This window comes from Schistocerca americana, chromosome 6 (assembly GCF_021461395.2).
Source record: "Schistocerca americana isolate TAMUIC-IGC-003095 chromosome 6, iqSchAmer2.1, whole genome shotgun sequence".
Taxonomy (NCBI): Eukaryota; Metazoa; Arthropoda; class Insecta; order Orthoptera; family Acrididae; genus Schistocerca; species Schistocerca americana.
Genome location: NC_060124.1, coordinates 228,778,218 through 228,800,053, shown reverse-complemented (window position 1 = coordinate 228,800,053; position 21,836 = coordinate 228,778,218). Strand labels below are relative to the sequence as shown.

Here is a 21,836-nt window from a genome sequence, read left to right as displayed (position 1 = left end):
GGTCCGCCTCTACCAATCCATCGGTCACCGAATCTGTTGTTGAGAAGCTTACGAACACTTCGACTGAAATGTGCAGGAGCTTCATCATGCATGAACTACATGTTGTGTCGTACTTGTAAAGGCACTTGTTCTAGCAGCACAGGTAGAGTATCCCATATGAAATCATGATAACGCGCTCCATTGAGCGTAGGTGGAAGAACATGGGGCTCAATCAGCACATCGCCAACAATGCCTGCCCAAACATTCACAGAAAATCTGTGTCGATGACGTGATTGCACAGTTGCGTCCGGATTCTCGTCAGCCCACATGTTGATTGTGAAAATTTACAGTTTGATCACGTTGGAATGAAGCCTCATACGTAGAGAGAACATTTGCACTGAAATGAGGATTGACACATTGTTGGATGAACCATTCGCAGAAGTGTACCCGTGGAGGCCAATCAGCTGCTGATAGTGCCTGCACACGCTGTACATGGTACGGAAACAACTGGTTCTCCCGTAGCACTCTCCATACAGTGATGTGGTCAACGTTACCTTGTACAGCAGCAACTTCTCTGACGCTGACATTTGGGTTATCGCATGAAGAATTGCCTCATCCATTGCAGGTGTCCTCGTCATTCTAGGTCTTCCCCAGTCGCGAGTCATAGGCTGGAATGTTCCGTGCTCCCTAAGACGCCGATCAATTGCTTCGAACGTCTTCCTGTCGGGACACCTCCGTTCTGGAAATCTGTCTCGATACAACCTGTTGATGCTACATACTGATGTGCTTGATGCTAGTACTGTAGAGCAATGAGTTGCATGTCAACACAAGCACCGAAGTCAACATTACCTTCCTTCAATTGGGCCAACTGGCACTGAATTGAGGAAGTACAGTACATACTGACGAAACTAAAATGAGCTCTAACATGGAAATTAAGCATTTCCGGACACATGTCCACATAACATCTTTTCTTTATTTGTGTGTGAGGAATGTTTCCTGAAAGTTTGGCCGTACCTTTTTGTAACACCCTGTAGACTTGCAAGAATGATGGGCTGTGGCACCTCAGCACAGTCTTACTTGACAGTTACTAAAAGGTGTTTATGTAAAATTGTAATATTTTTTTTTCATCTGACTGCTTTATAGTGTGCATTCAGACATAGAGACAAGCATGCTTTGGTAGGTGACTGAATTAAGTTCCTAACATTCGCAGCCTGTTTAAAAATTAACGAGACTGTATGGAAACAATAATTTTTTTAAAAGTACAATTAAATCTTAATGCCTTCAAAACAGTTGCTGAAGGAGTAATGCACTCTTCTACAAGAGTTACAAGCTGGCATTACTTTCAGTTACCGCTTTGCCAAAACAAGTCTTCTGACCTGAAAAGGATTAACATGTGGGTGTTATGAGGATTGCCCTAGGGAAGTGTGATAGCTACTCTTGTTCTCTATACATATGAATGATCTGACAGATAGGGTGAGCAGCAGTTTGCGACTGTTTGCTAATGATTCTGCCGTTTACAGGAAGTGTCATTGTTGACTGACTGAAGGAAGATACAGGATGAATTGGACAGAATTTCTATTTGGTGCAATGAATGGCAACTTGCTCTAAATACTGAAAGTTAATGCCGATGAGTAGGAAAAACAATCCTGTAATGTTCAAATACAGTATTACTTGTGTGCTGCTCAAGACGGTAAAGCTAATTAAATATCTAGGAGTAATGTTGAAAAGTGACAAAATGGAATATTCATATAAGGTTGGTTGTACAGAAGGCGAATGGTTGAGTTTTGTTTATTGGGAGAATTCTGAAAAAGAGAGCTTATATATAAAGGAGACTGTTTACAGAGTACTTGTGCAACCCTTTCGTGAGTGTCTTCCCACCAGGTCGGAATTAAGGGAGACATTAAAGCAATTCACAGGCATCCTGCAAGATTTGTTACAATTAGCTATTCCTTCCGTAGTGACATGACTTCTCTCCACTGAAAATATTGCTCTGGGTTTAAAATCAACTCTGTGAAGGCTGTGCCTACACATCTGTTACCACAAACAGGTCTTGGTTCTGTATTAGTTTATTACTATCGTCTCTCTCTTATCGCCCACACCATGAGTCATATAAGGAGCCCCAGGTATGCCCTCTTTGCTCGAAGCAGATTTTACCATTTCCTTTTACCAGAGAGTTGGTCTTATGTCTCAGTTTCAAATCACACTGTAGTCTTGGTAGCTTGTTATTGTCCATGTGGCACACATCATACCATTTCAGCTGCTGCGAGATTATTTTGTCTTACAACTTGGACCTGTTTTCAGATTTCCTCATGTAAGATTGCTATTGCTTTGTATATTTCTGACCACACTATGAACAAACCTTGTACTGGTATTCACAGATGATACATTTTAGTGCTCTTTCTTGTTCCATATTATGTCTTTATTTGATAGAAACTTCTACTTGTGTGAATTCTCTGAGTGACTACTTCGTCTATGGAACCAGTATCAGAGACAACACTGCCACAATATTTGAAATGATGGGTCATCTGTAGCCATTTCCTATCCATTTCAAAATGTCCCATCGATTGCCCATTTCTGTTCTTGACCATCACCAAACTTTTCTTCTGCTTAAGATGAGATCATATACTTTAGTAACTTTTGCCCAGGTTTTTATTTAATCTTGAAGATGTTCTTTAGTGTTTTTCCACAGATGTAGGCATCAGCAACAACATGTTACAGAGTTTTCATTTTATCAGCTTTAAGGATTTGATGTACTTTTCTGTGGATCTTGTGCATTACAGTAATGAAATGGAGAGAAGACAGAATTTCACCTTGTCTTAACCCACATTTCGTGCCAAGTGTGGGTGTCATTCCTATGGGTGTTTTAAGTTTACAGTTGGTACCTTCATACAAATTTTTGATTATGTGTACCATGTCATCTTGTATTCTATTTTTCTTCAGTGTTTCGACGCCTTTTCACTGTTCACTGTATTGAACCTGTTCTTTGCATCCAGAAAGGCTAACAAGAAGTCACAGTTGCATTCTTAGTATTTTTCCATTAATTGGCGGGGACAGAAAATTAAAGCAGTTGTCTATTTTCCCTTCCTGAATCCGTACTGTTCTTCCAAGGGATTTTCTTCATAGTGTGTTCCCCTCTTACTCTGTACAATTATTTCATAAAGTTTCCCCTTTCTATCACCTTTCTTGAAAATTGGGATTATGATGCCCATTTTCCAGTCAGCAGGTACCGTCTCTTCTTTCCACACATTTTTTAGGTACTTGTAATGTTCCTTATCTCTCTTCAACATCTCATACATCATTTTCATATTGCCATTAACATCCTCCATATTTCTTAGTGACTGGATAGTTCCTTATTATGGGCAATGAAGTATTTTGTAAACATGTTCTTGTTCAGAATAGCAGTTCTTATTCTGTCATTACACAATGGCATTTCCTTCCATTTATTTTTGTGCCACTGATTCCCCCACAGAACTTCTCAGTACCATAACAAGATTTTCTTCAGATCTTTCCACTTCTCTCCTGATGTTGTCTTCCAACTCTGCTTCTCTATCACTGGCCTTCAGTTTCCATGTCCTGAGTTTCTCTTCCTGTGCCCTTCTCAGTTTTAACATTTTGAATCTGTATCAGCCAATGAGGAACCTGTGATCACTTTAACATCTAGCAATCTATTTTGCTGTTGTTTGTCAGTCAAAATATACTATATAAGAGATTCCCATCCATATCTTTCGATCTTATACCTTTTTTGTTTGTGATACCAAGAGTTCACCCCTACAAGTTAGTTCCTCATACTGTAGTCAAGGAGTCTATTACCTTGTGTTTTTTGTGGAGCTGCCCGTGTGACCGCAGAATACTCTCGTACCCATCTCTTGCAGTCCCCATTCGGCCTTCATATCACTTGTGATAACTGTTCTTTCCTCTATTACTCTTCCCTTAAGGTCATCTTCACAACCAGCCTGTGGTGATATCACCATGTGAAACTGATATTCTTGGAAGAACTAAATTTTAGTACAATGTGAAGAATCTGAATAGAAACAGATTTTACATCGACCATACGATCTTTCATTTGATGACCCATAATAGTACCACAGTTTTTTGCTTGGATTTTCCTGACCAGGATAGAGGATATCCCACTCAGTTCTTTTGATCTTTGTCCCTTCCATTTGGTCTCACTGAGTCCAAGTATGTTGATTTTCATCAAGTCCATGCATTCTTCTATTTTGCCTCTTTGTATTGGAATATTAAGGCTGACAATTCTGGCAGGATCAATGATGAGTTGTGTGTGTTCTCCTCATTAGTTGTGATATAGCACTGGATATTGTACAGTGTTTAATAATATTGCTAGAGGGAGAAATATAGTTATTTTATCACTGCATTGTTTCCATTCTGTTTGAAAGCAATTTCATTTGTTCAGAAGCTGGCTTGCCAGACCTATCACTTCCAAATGTAGGTCTGTCAGAGCACACATTCTTAGCTGCTGGAGTTTCCACTCTTATGTCCTTTTGATATTGTGTGTTCTGTCACTGACACCGACAGTGTTCTGTTTCAATTATTTTCTTCATAGCTCAGTCCACAACCATTAAATTTGGTGCAAACTAACACGTTTTCTCTAAAGTTGTAATATTATGTAATACTTTTATTTGTTGTTGTCCAATTCAGGGCGTATACGCAGACAAGGAAGAAAAATTCCCGGATTTCCCGGTTAAAAATACACTTTTTCCCGGGTGGAAAGATAGTTTTTCCCTCCTAATTGACAGCATATTTTCTCTCGGAACTGTATAACTTATCAGTCCTTTGAATGGTTATGGTTTTATACATGAGCATAGAATTTCCTGGCGCTTCAGAAAACAGAACTCAGGGGAAAAAACACCTTTTGGAAAGGTGTTTGATGTGCAGTAACAGGTACGGTGCATATTTTTGTTTTACGAAAGTATAAATTCGAATTCCACCAAACACCGAATGTTATTTTCCAAAGCATTTAAATCGAGATTGCAATGCGTATTTGTAAGCCAGTCATAGCTCATGTCACGTGATCTCGCCAGCCGATGACAGCGGATATTCAGAGCTTCGGACACGTGGTGTAATCAGCCAATAGCAACGTCACTGCTAAGTAGCGCGAACACACAAACAGGAAAAGTTAATGGTTTAAATTAATATATATATAATGGTGCTACAAGAAAAACAAAGCTTTCACATATAATATTGGTCTTTTATGCACGTATTACATTTTAAGATATATCACACAAATGTGCCAGTAAATTTTTTAATAATGACATGTAAGTGTGATCTTCTGGGCTATAAATTCTTCTAAATGGCTCGTCATCAAAGAGCTGATTTATAAATGAGTCCCAGATTGCCAGTGAAGTAGGCATCGACCTGATATTAACCTTTTCAGTGTGGTTTCGGGATGTAAATTTCCTTGGGTACCAGTACTTTGTTATCTCATGTCTGGTTCTTTGTTATGACATAATGCCATACGTGCTAGAAGATGAAAATGTACACTTGAAATGCACCGAACAGTTGAAACTAGCCAATAGTTTGAAATTAAACCCTTGTTTCAAAAATATACTGACTGCCTCAGGGGAAAAGATTAATAAAAGAAAATTTCTTCAGCAAACCAATAAAAATAACTTCATTGTTCTGCATGGCAGTTAATGCTTGACTGTCAGAAAGGTGGAAATAAAATAAAATAAAATCTGAACTAATAATGTATTTTAGCCTTCCATAATTATGTGAATGCATTTTAATTCACATGATAGCTCCCGGCCAAAGAAATCAATTTTGTTTTCATTTGACGTGAGTGCAGTAGACAATGAGAAACAGCAAAAACACTAAATGTACACACGGGTCACATGGAGACTACCTGCTTCCCTATTGTAACTCAGACTGCTCTGCGCATCAGACCCGTATCTACAATATTTACGAACAGGGACAATAATAGGTAGGGGCGTCCCTCGAGTGTTTGAGATAGGATGTCAAAAATTTTTTAAAAATCAAATTTTCAAAAATATGTTCATTTTGTAGCACACATCTTTCTGAAGAGTCTGATACATAAAACATACGTGTCCGAGGAATTGTAAGACATGTTATTTGATTTTAAGTGTGCCAAAGTGCAGCGCCATAGCTCTTCACACAGCATTCTTGTATCGCACGTCCCTGTCTATTGGTCCACATAAAATTAAGTATAGGATGCATAAAACCAGTAAAGAGAAGAGACAGGCATGATAGTACACATTTCTTCCATCCTTAGCACCTAGAATTTTTTTCTCTCTAATCTTGCTACAGCTTTACACGGCTGCTTTCCTTTCTGCGAAAGGATCTGTTACCTCATCAAAGTCTGTCAAACGTTTAGCTACATGAAAAATCGAAATGCTGTTGTCTAATACTGAAAAAGCTGTAATTACAAATAGGCCCAAGACTGGTGTGGTTTCTCAACCTGATTACTTGTATTTTGTCACTGTCTGCGAGATAAAACAAAATAGGTCTTTATAATACTGCAGCAATTGTAACACACGCCAAATAAACCAGACTGTTTTGGCAGAAATGGTCATTTTTGTAACACGGCAGAATATAATTCACAAAGTAACAATATCAAATGCCTATTAGGCCTACTACAAGCAAAAAGCTTTACGTTAGGAAATAGTTTCACACTTCATTCGTACGCTCCAATTTCTCAAGCACGAGATCGAAAAGTAGTACTGCGAAATTATTATATAAATTTGGAATTGTCATATTCTTCCATAATTTAAGTGATGTCACCGTTTCTTCTCCTTCCTCGTTCTAACAAACAATGTTGTCATTACTAATTCTGTATCGATTCCTGCCAATGTCAAAGCTTATTCGCCGGTTAACTTCACTAATTCTGCCAGAATCACCAGTTTAGTTATCCTGCAATTATTCTCCGGTTAGGTATTGTTACTTGTTCGTACGACGCGTTTTCCACGCTATTTCCAGAATAGACCTTAAAGTGGCTGCTAGTCGGAGACTGTACAACTGGCCCTTGCTAGTATAGCGATCTGGCCAAAAATTTTCTGTCAAAATTTCATTTTCTTGGATACACCGAGAAGATAATATGTACTTTTTCTTACCTGTTATTCGTTTATTCGCACTCTGGTAGTCTGATTCTATGGATTTCGCTGGTAATCATAACAACGCTCATCATTCGCAAACCCAATCAACCACATAATCAGATAGTGGTTGGCTTTCTTTCATTCGGCTATACTCCGCTCAGCTCGTATAACCCCTTTTGCCTGCAGGAAAGTTTATTTCTAGATATGACGAGGATTCCACTGGCAGAGACATCACGCACACTATGCACGCATTCACAAATCAACTTATGATTCATTCAGAAATCAACTTAGAATTTGTTCAACAATGTTCAAACACTGCCAGGGACACGTTTCAAAGTCATACGAATAATCGATAGACCAAAGTATGCTGGATGCTAGGCGCTTTGTGAAACAAGGTTTTTTCCTCAAGAATATGAATTTGAAGACATTCTGTGACGGTGCCACTCACGGGAAAAAGTTGAACTAAGTTTGAAAACAAGCAGGAAAGATGTATCTACACACTGTAAAACTTTCACACATGCAGAATGAAAAATGTATTTTTACAAAAATAGTGTGCATTTTTTTGGAGTGACCCTCGTACTTTTCCTGTGCTATAAAGAGGATGGACATGTACAACAATCTGGTGTCTGACAAGGAGATCTTGTTGATTTTTCTTGTTATAGTGAAGAGCTCTAAACTCTTCATCATAGTCTTCTTTATATCGCACCACAAAAAATGTTTAGCCAGCACATCCTCTTTCCTAAAAGCCCTGTGGCAATACAGATGTTACTTCATGCGCTTCTGGCAATAGTCTTTTAGACAGCAGGCTGTTTCACTTTTCTGACTCTGTTTTGTCCTGTAGTGATTGCCAAAGGCATTAAGTCCCATTCCACATTGAATTTTAAATTCATGGTTTATAGGGTTAGTTATTTCCTGAACAGCAAGCTCACATATGGCAGCAACAAAATTGTTTCGATTGTTTTCTCCACACAGTAAACTTGGTATACCACCGCAGGGAGAAACTGGAAATATTCGTACAAACGACTTGCTAAAAGTGTTGCCTATGCATGGCGTACAGTATTGCTAGGGCCTATGAAGACGATCTTACACCTAATTATAATGCTCAAGACAGGGCTAAAGACAGGGCTCAAGAGGAAAAGAAACAAAAAAACAAAGGAAGGAACAAGCACCAAACTCAGATGGGACTTTTGTAAGTCTCCAGCAAAATTTGTTGGCACTAACTACTTCAAAGGATGAAACCTTTCAATTTTACAGTGCATAACATAAAATCAAAACAAGGAGATTGTTTCATGTGGTCAGAAGTAAAGGAAAAAGGAGAAAACTTTGAGATAGCAAACCGTATGTACGAGTATATCAATCTCTCCTTGTAATGGTAAACCACACTTCCTGTTTCAGCAATTACTGTGGAGGACACACTCTAACCAAACCTGTTGTTGCAATGTACACTCCTGGAAATGGAAAAAAGAACACATTGACACCGGTGTGTCAGACCCACCATACTTGCTCCGGACACTGCGAGAGGGCTGTACAAGCAATGATCACACGCACGGCACAGCGGACACACCAGGAACCGCGGTGTTGGCCGTCGAATTGCGCTAGCTGCGCAGCATTTGTGCACCGCCGCCGTCAGTGTCAGCCAGTTTGCCGTGGCATACGGAGCTCCATCGCAGTCTTTAACACTGGTAGCATGCCGCGACAGCGTGGACGTGAACCTTATGTGCAGTTGACGGACTTTGAGCGAGGGCGTATAGTGGGCATGCGGGAGGCCGGGTGGACGTACCGCCGAATTGCTCAACACGTGGGGCGTGAGGTCTCCACAGTACATCGATGTTGTCGCCAGTGGTCGGCGGAAGGTGCACGTGCCCGTCGACCTGGGACCGGACCGCAGCGACGCACGGATGCACGCCAAGACCGTAGGATCCTACGCAGTGCCGTAGGGGACTGCACCGCCACTTCCCAGCAAATTAGGGACACTGTTGCTCCTGGGGTATCGGCGAGGACCATTCGCAACCGTCTCCATGAAGCTGGGCTACGGTCCCGCACACCATTAGGCCGTCTTCCGCTCACGCCCCAACATCGTGCAGCCCGCCTCCAGTGGTGTCGCAACAGGCGTGAATGGAGGGACGAATGGAGACGTGTCGTCTTCAGCGATGAGAGTCGCTTCCGCCTTGGTGCCAATGATGGTCGTATGCGTGCTTGGCGCCGTGCAGGTGAGCGCCACAATCAGGACTGCATACGACCGAGGCACACAGGGCCAACACCCGGCATCACGGTGTGGGGAGCGATCTCCTACACTGGCCGTACACCACTGGTGTTTGTCGAGGGGACACTGAATAGTGCACGGTACATCCAAACCGTCATCGAACCCATCGTTCTACCATTCCTAGACCGGCAAGGGAACTTGCTGTTCCAACAGGACAATGCACGTCCGCTTGTATCCCGTGCCACCCAACGTGCTCTAGAAGGTGTAAGTCAACTACCCTGGCCAGCAAGATCTCCGGATCTGTCCCCCATTGAGCATGTTTGGGACTGGATGAAGCGTCGTCTCACGCGGTCTGCACGTCCAGCACGAACGCTGGTCCAACTGAGGCGCCAGGTGGAAATGGCATGGCAAGCCGTTCCACAGGACTACATCCAGCATCTCTACGACCGTCTCCATGGGAGAATAGCAGCCTGCATTGCTGCGAAAGGTGGATATACACTGTACTAGTGCCGACATTGTGCATGCTCTGTTGGCTGTGTCTATGTGCGTGTGGTTCTGTCAGTGTGATCATGTGATGTATCTGACCCCAGGAATGTGTCAATAAAGTTTCCCCTTCCTGGGACAATGAATTCATGGTGTTCTTATTTCAATTTCCAGGAGTGTACTTGATCACTATTCAGGAAATGACTAACATAGAAAGTTATTGGTTTAAAATTCAGTGTTGGTCATGGTGAAATGGAATGTGATTCAATGCATTCAGCAATTGTTAAAGAACAAACATCACTCTGTTCAGCATAAACTGGAATGCCACACAAAGAAGATGAAAAACAATGCTCAACAAACATTACTGGCAATTTAGACCATATTACAGGTGCACAGGCTGCATAAACATCTTAACATTGAATGCTGATTACATATTATAACTAGGTAACTTAAGATATCTACTGCTTGCATTATAGTTATGTCCTCACTGGCAGTTCGTATTACAGCACAACTGGATATTCAAGGTTCTATTTGTGGCACATAAATACTTCCTGGTTTGATACTTACCTATTTGTTGAAATGTGTATTGTGTCCCAACAGTAAACCCTAAGAGATATCCAGTTGTAGCACTGATTAGAGAGCATCAAGCAGGCAAGAGTCATTTACATAACGCAGAAGGGCAAAAATCAAGTTACCTAGCTGTTGTACTAAGATGGTGGTGATTTAATAAGTTACGTAGCAAGGTTATTATGACAATTTTCGGATTTTGTACATATTACTTGCAATGGAATGGATTCTTAAATTTATTCTCTATAGTTGAAACCACTGTGCTACTGAGTGATGGAAACTCAACATTTTCCCTACACTAGGCACACACAACAAAAGCAAAGTTAATACATTTAGACACTTCAGTCATTATTAGTTTTACTTAGCCAAAATTAGGGTGGTGTAAGAAATGGCCTGTCATCATGCTTGTTGTGCTGTGTACCAGGAAACATTTGCTAATGCAGTATTCCAGTTGATAATGTATAAATGACTGAAGTTTATGAATATTGTTCCACCAATAAACCTGAAATGACCCTGACCTACTGGAAATTGTATTGCCTGACAATTTCCTAATCACATGATTGTTTTGGTGTGAATCCATACATCAACAGTCTTTTTGCCATATTCCTGAAAAAATCTCTCTCTGTCAAGAGTCCAAAGCAGTGAATCATTTTCCACACACAAGTATTGAATGAAACGTTAAAAATTATTCTTTTCCATTTTCCAGATTCTGATACAGCCATTAAAAGATATTTGGAAATTAAGTCCTTTTCTTAACTTTTGGTCATGATTTGCCATGAAGTTCCTGAAGATAGACATAAAAAAGTGGAAATTGTAATCCACTCATAATCATCATTGGCATTATTGAGTACAAATGTGTCTTAACATTTATCAGTTGTAAACTATCATTTTACAATAAAGATAATGAGTAAAAAAGAAAAGAAAATGCACTTTTTCCCCACAAAACCTGACTGATTGATTGACTGTAAGGGTAGCAACAAGCTTTGTCTTCACATCAGCTTTCTCTACAGTATTACCTATTGAAATGGCATCTCTTCTGCACATTTACTTATAATAAACTTTGTAATTTTACAACTTCCTGTTTGTATGATACAGCAAACCAGCCTGACCAGCTCAAAGAAGCCTGGCAATCACCAGTGTCCATTTCACATATTATTCACCACTCAGTAGGCCCAGTCTCATCAATCACCATCAGAAACAGTACATTGTCTCATGTGCAGTTCTAAATCTTCTGCAATTTTTTCTGTCATTCTTCACGATTTCATTTCAGCACATATTTCTTTCTTCATATCATTCTATCTTCCATTTGTACAATTTATGTTCAAATTTTACAAAACAGAACCAGCTTTGCACACTACTTAAGCATTTTCCTCCTCTTTGTTTAACCAAGAATTCACAAGCTTTTCCTTGTCACTCAAAACTATTGCAGTGCATGGTTTCCTTGGGCTAGGATGGTTTTCTTGCTTTGAATTCATATTGGCACAACTATAATCACACAAACCACAATTTCCAGAATCAACAGAATTATTTCCCATTTTTCTGATGTTTTTGCAGTTAATATCAAAATGCCAACATCATTTGACTGAATTTTCATGAAATTACCCAACAAATTGTACATATGTTGGACTTGTGGAGAATTACATGATGTTTACGGCATCGAACATTATTCATACTTCACCTTTGGAAGATTACAGATATACTAGGGGGCATAAATCAAGAAAACAATGAATATTAATTCAGTTCTATCTCCACCATTAAAATGTACCAGTAATGTAAAAAGAACTGCTAACTATTACTGCTTACATCTACTTAAACATCCAGAGTCTGAAAACCATTGTGAAATGCATTGCAGAGGATACTTCCACTGTACCACATATAAATATGGTTTCTTCTTGTTCCATTAACATAATGACTGCAGGAAGAATTTACTTTTATTCTTGACTGCCTCAGTATGTGCTGTAATAGTCTAATCTTGTCTTCACAGTTTCTAAGACAGATACTGAACGAGTTGCAAATTCAAGAGAAAAATAATTGTCAACAATTGCAGCAGAGAAAAGACAAATGGAAACTGAAGTACACTTTACAGATTACAATCAAACTGTGTTCTGTTATCTGTTGACTGCTGCATCATCATGCAAAGCCATGTGCCAGATGTGTTTTGGATGAGCAGTCTGCCCCAGCTCTGGTGTTGGCAATTTTCAACAGTTTGAAAAAAAAAAAAAATATATGCACAGTGTCTTAGCAGCTGAAATTCTGACACTGTTTATTTGGTTGCATTCTTCCTGTGGAAAAAATTTCACGGCGAGTTTTGACATGTCAGATTGGACAATTTTCCCTTGTCACTCATCTGAAAAAATAACTGATGTCTCCATTATTAACTATTTGGATTTTCCTAAATGTATGCCCCAATCCAACTTCACATTTTTCCTTTGTTAATACAACATCATCTACCTCTACAAACTTACATGGTCTATACACTACAGAACATTCTGGATTCCAGTTCCTATCTTGCCACTCCTCCTAACTCCCTCTTTTTGTTTCATGGGATTTTATTTAGGGATATGATAGGACTCAACACGTAATGCTCCATTTTAGCATAAAAATTTGACAGAAATATAGCATCCAATTAACTTATTTAAAATAATCTGCAAAACAAGTTGTTTTTTACTTTACATTTAATTTACATGAATGTGTGACAAATTTAGTGTGTATACTCAAAAATAAACTTATTGTACGTTTATATTTTTATTCAACTCTTTCTGGTGTATGAATGTACAAATGCTGTTTCCTGTCGTAAGGATTATGCATTACACTATTTATATCTTCTATACACATACAACAGATGACCTTAGGCAAAACAAATCTATCTACAAACTGAACTCAACCCCAAACATACATTTTTGGATGCAGTTATTTCATTTTCATACTGTTAAGACAAACACTCAGGTTACAGTTACAAAATATAGGAAATAAAGACAAACACAAAGAAACAACTTTAACATTAATCCTTGGTTGTAACAAAATCAACGTAAGCCAAATGTGCCTGGGCAAGGATGTGTTAACCAATCACTGGACATTAATGTTCACACGTGGCTTGGAGACATAACAAAGCAATTAAATGAGCATTGCAATATTTTAAAACATGACAGTTTTACATTTTATGCATTTGTTTTTAGTATTTCAGTAACAATGAGTGGTGGGAATCAATTGCCTAAGACGTATCACACATATTAGCATCTCAGTTTTTATTTCTACTCATACTGAAAGCACATAAAACAAAATACACACATTATTAAGCAACTGACTTTCATATGTTCCATTACTACTGTTGATGGAAGCTGTGGAATGCTCCAGATTGGATCATGATGTCTTCATTCACTGAAATATTCATCATCTTCAATGCAGCTGCTATAACTACCTGGATCGACATCCTCACTGCAATCAGAACAACCATCAACTTTCAGCACCTTCCCACAAGTTGAAAGTTCTGTCCAGCAATTGAAAGAATACAGCACTTTATTTTTCTTGCAATGATTAGATATGCAAAACATATGGGTAAAAAGTAAGATAATGCAAGGAAGGGCAGGAGAATGAAATGTAAGCAACTGCCAAAATCAGAACTTTGTGCCATTCCACCCATCTGTTCTACAGCCAAAATGAATTTTCAATGCAAATTGTAAAAATATGTGGATATAAATTCCCAAAGCCCCCAGATCTAGAATACTTCAACAAATTATACATTGTTCAACATATGTGAAATTTTGAGGGGGGGAAATATCTGTCCCTTTAAAAATCACAGTTGAATGACCTGAAAGCACAGTTATGGATATTTTTACTAAAACTCTTTTTTGCACTATTGCAAGATATGTCATTCAATTAAGAAATGTCTCCTGTGACTATGAAAGAGTCGCTGGAAAACAAGCCTCACACAGAATTCCAGATAAAGGGTCAGTTCCCGAATGCACCAGCCAAAAACTCTAACATAGCAGAAACGCATAGGTGGAATGTGTAGGCAATCCTTTCGCAGAATGTTGTGATGACGAGCGCTGAGCGCTCACCTTCCCGATGCATCAGCAGCTTTGGCCTGTTGCTGTGCAGCCTTGCGTGCAGCTGCACCTCCGGCACCTGTAGCCAGCTTCCGACCTAGTAGGTCATAGCCTGATGATAGAGTCAGCTCCGCATCTGTGTCTGAACTCTGCTCGCTGTCACTTGAGTCAGGGTAAACACCTAAACCTGGTAAGATACCAATACAGTGGAGACTACTGATGTTCTTGACAGAATTCTGTGAAGCAGGAGAGGTATTTTGTTCAGTCTCACGGCTGTTGAGTTCAGCATGATCTGAAGAGCTGCCACTGTCATCTTCTGTTTTACTCTGTTCATTGCTGTTTTCTGTAAAAAAGAGATAAAGACATGTTAAGAGTGATTATTATTTCAACAGGACAGCACATACATTTTTAAATAACCCTACAGTAGATGTCTTTATGCTGCCCTCCCAAAGGTATGATATTTACAATGAAGCTTGAAGGTAAGAACATTAATGTTATAATCTCTGACATTTCATTGGTAGTTTGTAAATGTTCAATACAGCAAGAACAACTCATAGCAACAGTAAAATCAAAACAACAGAGAGAGATGTAATGTAAGAGAGGAAAAAGGAATTCAAAACGCATGACTTATCTTTCGCTGCTGTAGGCATGAATACACGTACCGTTTAGGTTTTCCTACAGTGCTATGTCCACCTGAATGTGTCATGGGCTGCTGATCTCTCACTGCTGCAGATGAGCTACTCCCATATCTCAGTGAATAAAAAAGTTTCGAGTATTTAATACACAACATATCTGCCCCATTATTTGCAAAAACACCTTGTTTTGGTATCTTGATTCTTTTATGAAACATAAACGATTGCTATGATGACATGATTCACAATGGCAAGGATATGAATGGAACACCACACATGACCGTCCTTCAGATATTGAGATATCCTTTTGCTTTCAGTTTTAAATAACATTTAAATATCTTATCTGTATTTCATTCACTGCAATGCACAAGCCAAATTCAACCACACCTCTGCAAAATTGTTCAAATTTTGTGCAATGTTTTACTTAATTTGATGCACCACAGTAATTATGGCACACACTGAAAAGGAATTCAGTCCTTTATCAAGCAAAGATATCATACTGTAAGAAGTGCAAATATTTTTTGTCCACCTAAAACCTCATGATAAGTATTTCACAGAAGCCGGCACGTTCACATGGATGGAACAGGGTGCTTTCCAGCCAACTGTCCATCAGATATAAAACCCATTAACTCAACAACAAAATGAAGAATCATTCTGCTCTCAATTTTAAATAAAATCACGATACATTAAAGACATTCCATTCACTGCCATGTATGAGCTAAAATGAACCGTATGCAAAGTTCACATGCAGTTTTACTTAATTTTCTGCAGCAGAGTATGACAGATAAAGAAAAGAAATTCAGTTCTTTATTGAGTGAAGATATTATTTTGTAAGATATGCAAAAACCAATTTTTTTTCACCTAACATTTTTTGAAGAATTGGGTGATAAGTATTTCATTTCAGCTGGAATACTGTCTCTCAGCACAGGCACCAGCATTTGGCGAGCACTACAACCATAACATAAGCTGCCTCAGCATGGAATGCAAAGAGCACATCTGTAGCAGTGACAGAGCTAAGAGAGACATTCTAGCTATTGGTTGGTTTGTGGGATTAAAGGGACCAGACTGCTACGGTCATCGGTCCCTTTTTCCAAAACTTAAAAACAACCACACAGAATAAAAGTGAACAAGGAAAAGAAGACTGACGACACAGGACAAGAGAAACTTGGACAAAGACCAGACAAAACGAATTAAAATCACACACAGTGTGACAGTGGTTGGTCGACCGTAGAGAAAGAAAGGAAAAGCCAACCACCGAGAAACATATTAAAAACTCACGTCTAAAACCGTAGGCCAAAAGCCAGACTCAACACAAAATAAAGATAAACACTTAGAGCAACTGATGAAAGCCCCCTGCCAGAATAAAACACAAAACTAAGCCTGCCATAGCAGAGTCATCAGTTAAAAGGGCAGGGAGCATATCAGGCAGCGCAAACGTCTGCCTGAGCACAGTTAAAAGTGGACAGGACAACAAAATGTGGATCACCGTCAAGGCCGCCCCACAACGACAAAGAGGCGGGACCTCACGACACAGTAAATAACTGTGCATCAGTCGGGTGTGGCCAATAAGGAGCTGACAAAGGACGACTGAGTCTCTGCGAATGGCTCGCATGGATGACCGCCACACAGCTGTCGTCTCCTTGACAGCATGGAGTTTATTAGGTGTGGTCAGATCGCGCCATTCAGTGTCCCAAAGCGAGAGAACTGTGCGGCGTAAGACTGCCCGCAAATCAGTCTTCGGGAGGCCTACCTCCAGAGTTGGTTCACTGGTGGCCTGTTTGGCCAGGCGGTCTACATGTTCATTGCCGGGTATCCCAACATGGCCCGGGGTCCACACAAAGACCACAGAGCGGCCGCATCAGGCAAGAGCACGGAGGGACTCCTGGACAGCCATGACCAGATGAGAGCGAGTGAAACACGGGTCGATAGCTCGTAAACTGCTCAGGGAGTCGCTACAGACAACGAAGGACTCACCTGAGCAGGAGCGGATATACTCTAGGGCACGAAAGATGGCGACCAGCTCAGCAGTGAAACACTGCAGCCAGCTGGCGATGAATGTTGTTCATAGTGGTCCCCTAGAGTCAGAGCATAACCAACACGACCAGCAGCCATCGAACCGTCCATGTAAACAACGCCAGAGCCCTGATATGTGCCAAGGATGGAATAAATGCGGCGGCAGAAGGCCTCCGGAGGGACTGAGTCCTTCGGGCCCGTTGCCAATTCGAGCTGAAGGAAAGGGCGGAGCACACACCACGGGGGTGTACGCAGAGGGGCCCAGAAAGGAGGTGGAAGAGGGAAAACCCCAAGCCCGGAGAGAAGCTCTCTGACGCGGACCGCGATCGTACAACCCGACCAGGGCCGAAGTTCTGGGAGAAGGACGACTGACTGTGGGAACAGAGGATGATAATTAGGATGCCCAGGCAAGCTACAAACACGCGTAGCATAAGCGGCCAGTAAATGTTGGCGCCGTAACCGCAGTGGAGGGACAACTGCCTCCACAAGTATGCTGTCCACAGGGCTGGTCTGGAAAGCACCAGTGGCAAGTCAGATACCACTGTGAAGGATTGGGTCCAGCATTCGCAACGCAGATGGGGATGCTGAACCATAAGTCAGGCTCCCATAATCCAGATGGGACTGGATTAATGCCAGTAGAGCCGTAAGAGGGTAGTCCGGTCGGCGCCCCAGCTGGTGTGGCTCAAGCACTGCAGAGCATTAAAATGCCGCCAACACATCTGTTTAAGCTGCCGAATATGTGGGAGCCGAGTCAACCGGGCATCAAAAACCACACCCAAAAAACGGTATGTCTCCACCACAGCAAGAAGTTCGCCGGCAAGATAAAGCCGCGGCTCACAGTGAACTGTTCGTCACCGGCAGAAATGAATAACGCACGTCTTAGCAGCCAAGAACTGGAAGCCATGCGCTACAGCCAAAGACTGTGCCTTGCGGATAGCTCCCTGCAGCTGAAGTTCAGCTGCTGCAATGCCAATGGAGCTATAGTAGAGGCAGAAGTCGTCAGCATACAGGGAAGCTGAGACAGACGTTCCCACCGCCACAGCGAGCCTGTTAATTGCAATTAAAAACAGGCAGACACTTAGGACAGATCCCTGTGGTACCCTGCTCTCCTGAACTCGGGAGGAACTATGGGAGGCCGCGACTTGCACGTGGAAGGTACGATGCGACAGAAAATTTCGTAGGAAAATCGGCAGTGGACCCCGAACACCCCAAATATGAAGCGTAGAGAGGATGTGGTGGCGCCATGTCGTATCGTACGCTTTCCGCATGCCGAAAAAGAGAGCGACGAGGTGCTGATGGCGGGCAAAGGCCATACGGATTGCTGACTCCAGGCTCACCAGATTGTTGGCGGCAGAGCGGCCTTTACGGAAAACACCCTGAGACGGAGCCAGAAGGCCCAGAGACTCGAGTACCCAACTCAACCGCCGGCTCACCATGCGTTCGAGCAACTTGCAAAGAATGTTGGTGAGGCTAATGAGGCATTAGTTGTCCACCTCCAATGGGTTCTTGCCTGGTTTCAAAACGGGGATAATAATGCATTCCTGCCATTGTGACAGAAACTCACTCTCGACCCAAATACGGTTGTAAAGGTCGAGGAGGCATCGCTGGCAGTCCACGGAGAGGTGTTTCAGCATCTGACAGTGGATGCAATCTGGCCCGGGAGCTGTATCAGGGCATGCGGCATGGGCACTGTGGAATTCCCACTCAGTGAATGGGACATTGTAGGATTCAGGATGGCGTGTGTGAAATGAAAGGCTCTGATGTTCCAACCGCTCTTTAATGGAGCGGAAAGCCAGTGGGTAATTCACAGATGCGGAACTGAGAGCAAAATGGTCTGCTAAGCGGTTGACAATTATATCGGAGTCAGTACAAATTGCCCCATTCAGTGACAGTGCAGGGACGCTGACAAGGGTCCGATAGCCATAGAGGCGTCTAATCTTGGCCCAGACCTGCTTGTGTTGGCGAATGATGCGGCGGGCCCGTGCACCGATCCGTTTAAAGGCGACGAGGTTTACTAAAGATGGATGCCGCTTGTGACGCTGGAGCGCCTGCCGGCGATCTTTAATCGTCTCAGCGATCTCAGGCGACCACCAAGGCACAGTCCTCCGCCGAGGGGACCCAGAAGAACGGGGAATGGCAAATTCTGCGGCAGTAACGATGCCGGTTGGTGACCGAGTGAACCACCGCATCAATGGCTTCATTAGAAACAGGCGCAACAGCGGCCATGGATGAGAACATGTCCCAGTCAGCCTTATTCATAGCCCATCTGCAGGTGTGCTCAGAAGAGTGACGCTGTGGCAGTGACAGATTGGAAAGTGGTCACTACCACACAGGTCGTCATGCACACTCCATTGGACAGACGGTAAGAGGCTAGGGCTGCAGATCGAAAGGTCGATGGTGGAGTATGTGCCATGCGGCACACTGAAATGTGTGAATGCACCATCATTTAAAATGGAAAGGTCGGGCTGTGTCAATACATGCTCAACAGTGGCGCCTTGACCTGCTGCCACTGACCCACCCCACAGAGGGTTATGGGCGTTGAAGTCGCCCAGTCCTGAAGTAGATGGAGCAGGAGCAACAGGGAGTGAAGTGCCCGCCCCCCCACCATCAAGAGGGCAGGTGTAGTCCTCTGGCTCTGAGAGCTGACGGTGTGTGGTGCAGCGATGGAAACTGTAGCAGGAGTGACAGTGGTGGCATAAGAGGACTCCACATTGCAAAAGAGGTCAAAATGAACTTGGAACCATTAAAATGGGAAGTCCTACCCCACCTGCCGTATTATCCAGACATTGCTCCCTCTGACTATCACCTGTTTAGATCAATGGTGCATGGCCTGGCTGGCCAACACTTCTGATCTCATGAAGAAGTGGATCGCTTCAAAAGATGAACAATTTTTTCGACACAGGATTCGTTCACTGCCCGAAGAATGGGAGAAAGTAGTGGCCAGCGATAGAAAATACTTTGAATGATACATATGTAACCAATCTGTTTCACTAAAGCCTCAAATGTTGGGAAAAAAAGGCGGAAGCAAAGTTGTACACCTTATAATAAACAATAGTAACTAATGGTCTAGTAAACAATTAATCACAAAATCTCATTGGAACATGAAGAGGAGCTCAAGGGAGTAATGACAATAAATTTCGCTAACAGTGGCTCCAGCTTCACAGATAATATGACAGTATTAAAGTGAAGATGATGATGATGATGATGATTATTATTATTATTATTATTATTAGTGTTGTAGGGCGCACAACAACAAGGTTATCAGCGCCCGTTCCCAAAAGTTCAATTCAGAGCCGAATTGTGAGAGAATTGGTATTGTTCAAATTGCAAGATTGGACACAGCACATCAAAACAGGGAGATAAAACTAAAAATAAAATAGCAGTACAAACAGGTAAAAATAATTAACGGTGGCTGAGTGACCACTTACAAATAATGGGTGACCAAACCACTGGACAGCACATTAAGACTTCAATCCCAATATTTTGGGAAGAAGGCCAGACATCACACAAAAACGTAAAACTCTAGCAACACTCGCCTCATTATTAGTTAAAAGAGAGGGTAGGTCTGGTGGGAAACTGAAATCTTCCCTCAAACCCGAATATAAAACACATTCAGTTAAAATATGTCGTATCGACAGCTGTGTCCCACATGTCTGACACGTTGGTGGCTCCTCACAATGTAACAGAAAACCATGTGTCAAAGGACAATGTCCTATTCTAAGCCGTGTAAGGGCTACTTCCTCAGCGCGTCGTTGTCGGAAGGAGGTGAGCCACGGTCGGACAGAATCCTTCACCGCTCGCAACTTATTATCCCTCACTTCCAGCCACTGAGCCTCCCACCAACGCATGACCTTCCGAGTCACGAAAGACGTAATGGCCTGCAGGGGAACGGAACAGCTAGCAGGAGGTGGGATGGAGCAAGCCTCCTTGGCAGCCACATCTGCAAGTTCATTTCCAGGAGCCCCTATGTGCCCTGGAACCCAGCAGAAAATTACATCCTTACCCTGCTGTTGCAAGAGCAGGAGTGCGTCCTGCACCTCTTGCACCATCCGATCTGCTGGGTACATCTGTTCAAGAGCGTGTAGAGCACTTTGGGAATCGGAGCAGATGATGAATTTCGTGCCACGGTGTCGGCGCATATGCACTAATGCTTGCAGAACGGCAAACAGTTCTGCATAGTAAACTGAGAACTGCTCTGGGAGTTCTATCCGATGGACAGTATCAGGAAACACAGCAGAGCAGCCCATAAAATCCCCCCGTTTAGACCCATCCGTGTAAACAGTAATAAAATCGGAATTGCGTTCGAAAATCTCAGTAAGTTTAATTTTAAAAAGGTGGTCCGGGGTACAAGACTTCCTGTAAGCAGCCAGATCAAGAAGTAATCTTGGCCTTTGTAGTCGCCAGGGAGATCCCCTACTCCATCCCTGGTGGAGGACCTTAATGCCCTCCAGGTGTACTGACTCGAGACTCTCCTTTGCAAGGCCCTGTACGCGTGCCGTACCACGAGGAGAAGACGCCAAATGGACAGCGGAGGCTCTCCCGCCTCGAGACACAGACTAGCAACTGGACTCGTGCGATAAGCCCCTGTTGAAAGCCAAATACCGTCATGGTGAATCACATCCAACATTTTGAGGTAGGAAGGTCTTGCAGAGCCATAAGCTTGACATCCGTATTCCAGTCGAGGTCGCACAAAGGCCTTATAAAGTTGGAGCAGACGTGCCCTGTCAGCGCCCCAGGATCTATGACTGACGCATTTAAGGACGTTTAAAGCCTTGAAACAGCGGACTTTTAGATCCTTTAAGTGTGGCAACCATGTGAGCTTCTCATCAAAAATAAGCCCAAGATA

General features: G+C 42.2%; 1 protein-coding gene across 6 annotated transcripts in view; it reads right to left on the bottom strand.

Annotated features, from left to right (window-relative positions):
• The window catches only part of LOC124619479 (PSME3-interacting protein), a 110,981-nt gene that overhangs the window by 25,573 nt on the left and 63,572 nt on the right, over positions 1-21,836 (bottom strand). For 4 of the 6 annotated variants that reach the window (XR_006980084.1, XR_006980085.1, XR_006980083.1 and 1 more), the window contains exons 6-7: positions 14,358-14,688; positions 13,605-13,734 (exon numbers count right to left, since the gene is read on the bottom strand). Coding sequence is in view for 2 of the 6 variants with exons in the window: in XM_047145891.1 (XP_047001847.1) it covers positions 13,671-13,734; positions 14,358-14,688 (395 nt within the window). In the remaining 4 variants the exon portion in view is untranslated. Of the gene's footprint in view, positions 1-13,025; positions 13,735-14,357; positions 14,689-21,836 lie in introns of those variants that run through there. The other 2 variants (XM_047145891.1, XM_047145892.1) reach the window with 1 other exon arrangement.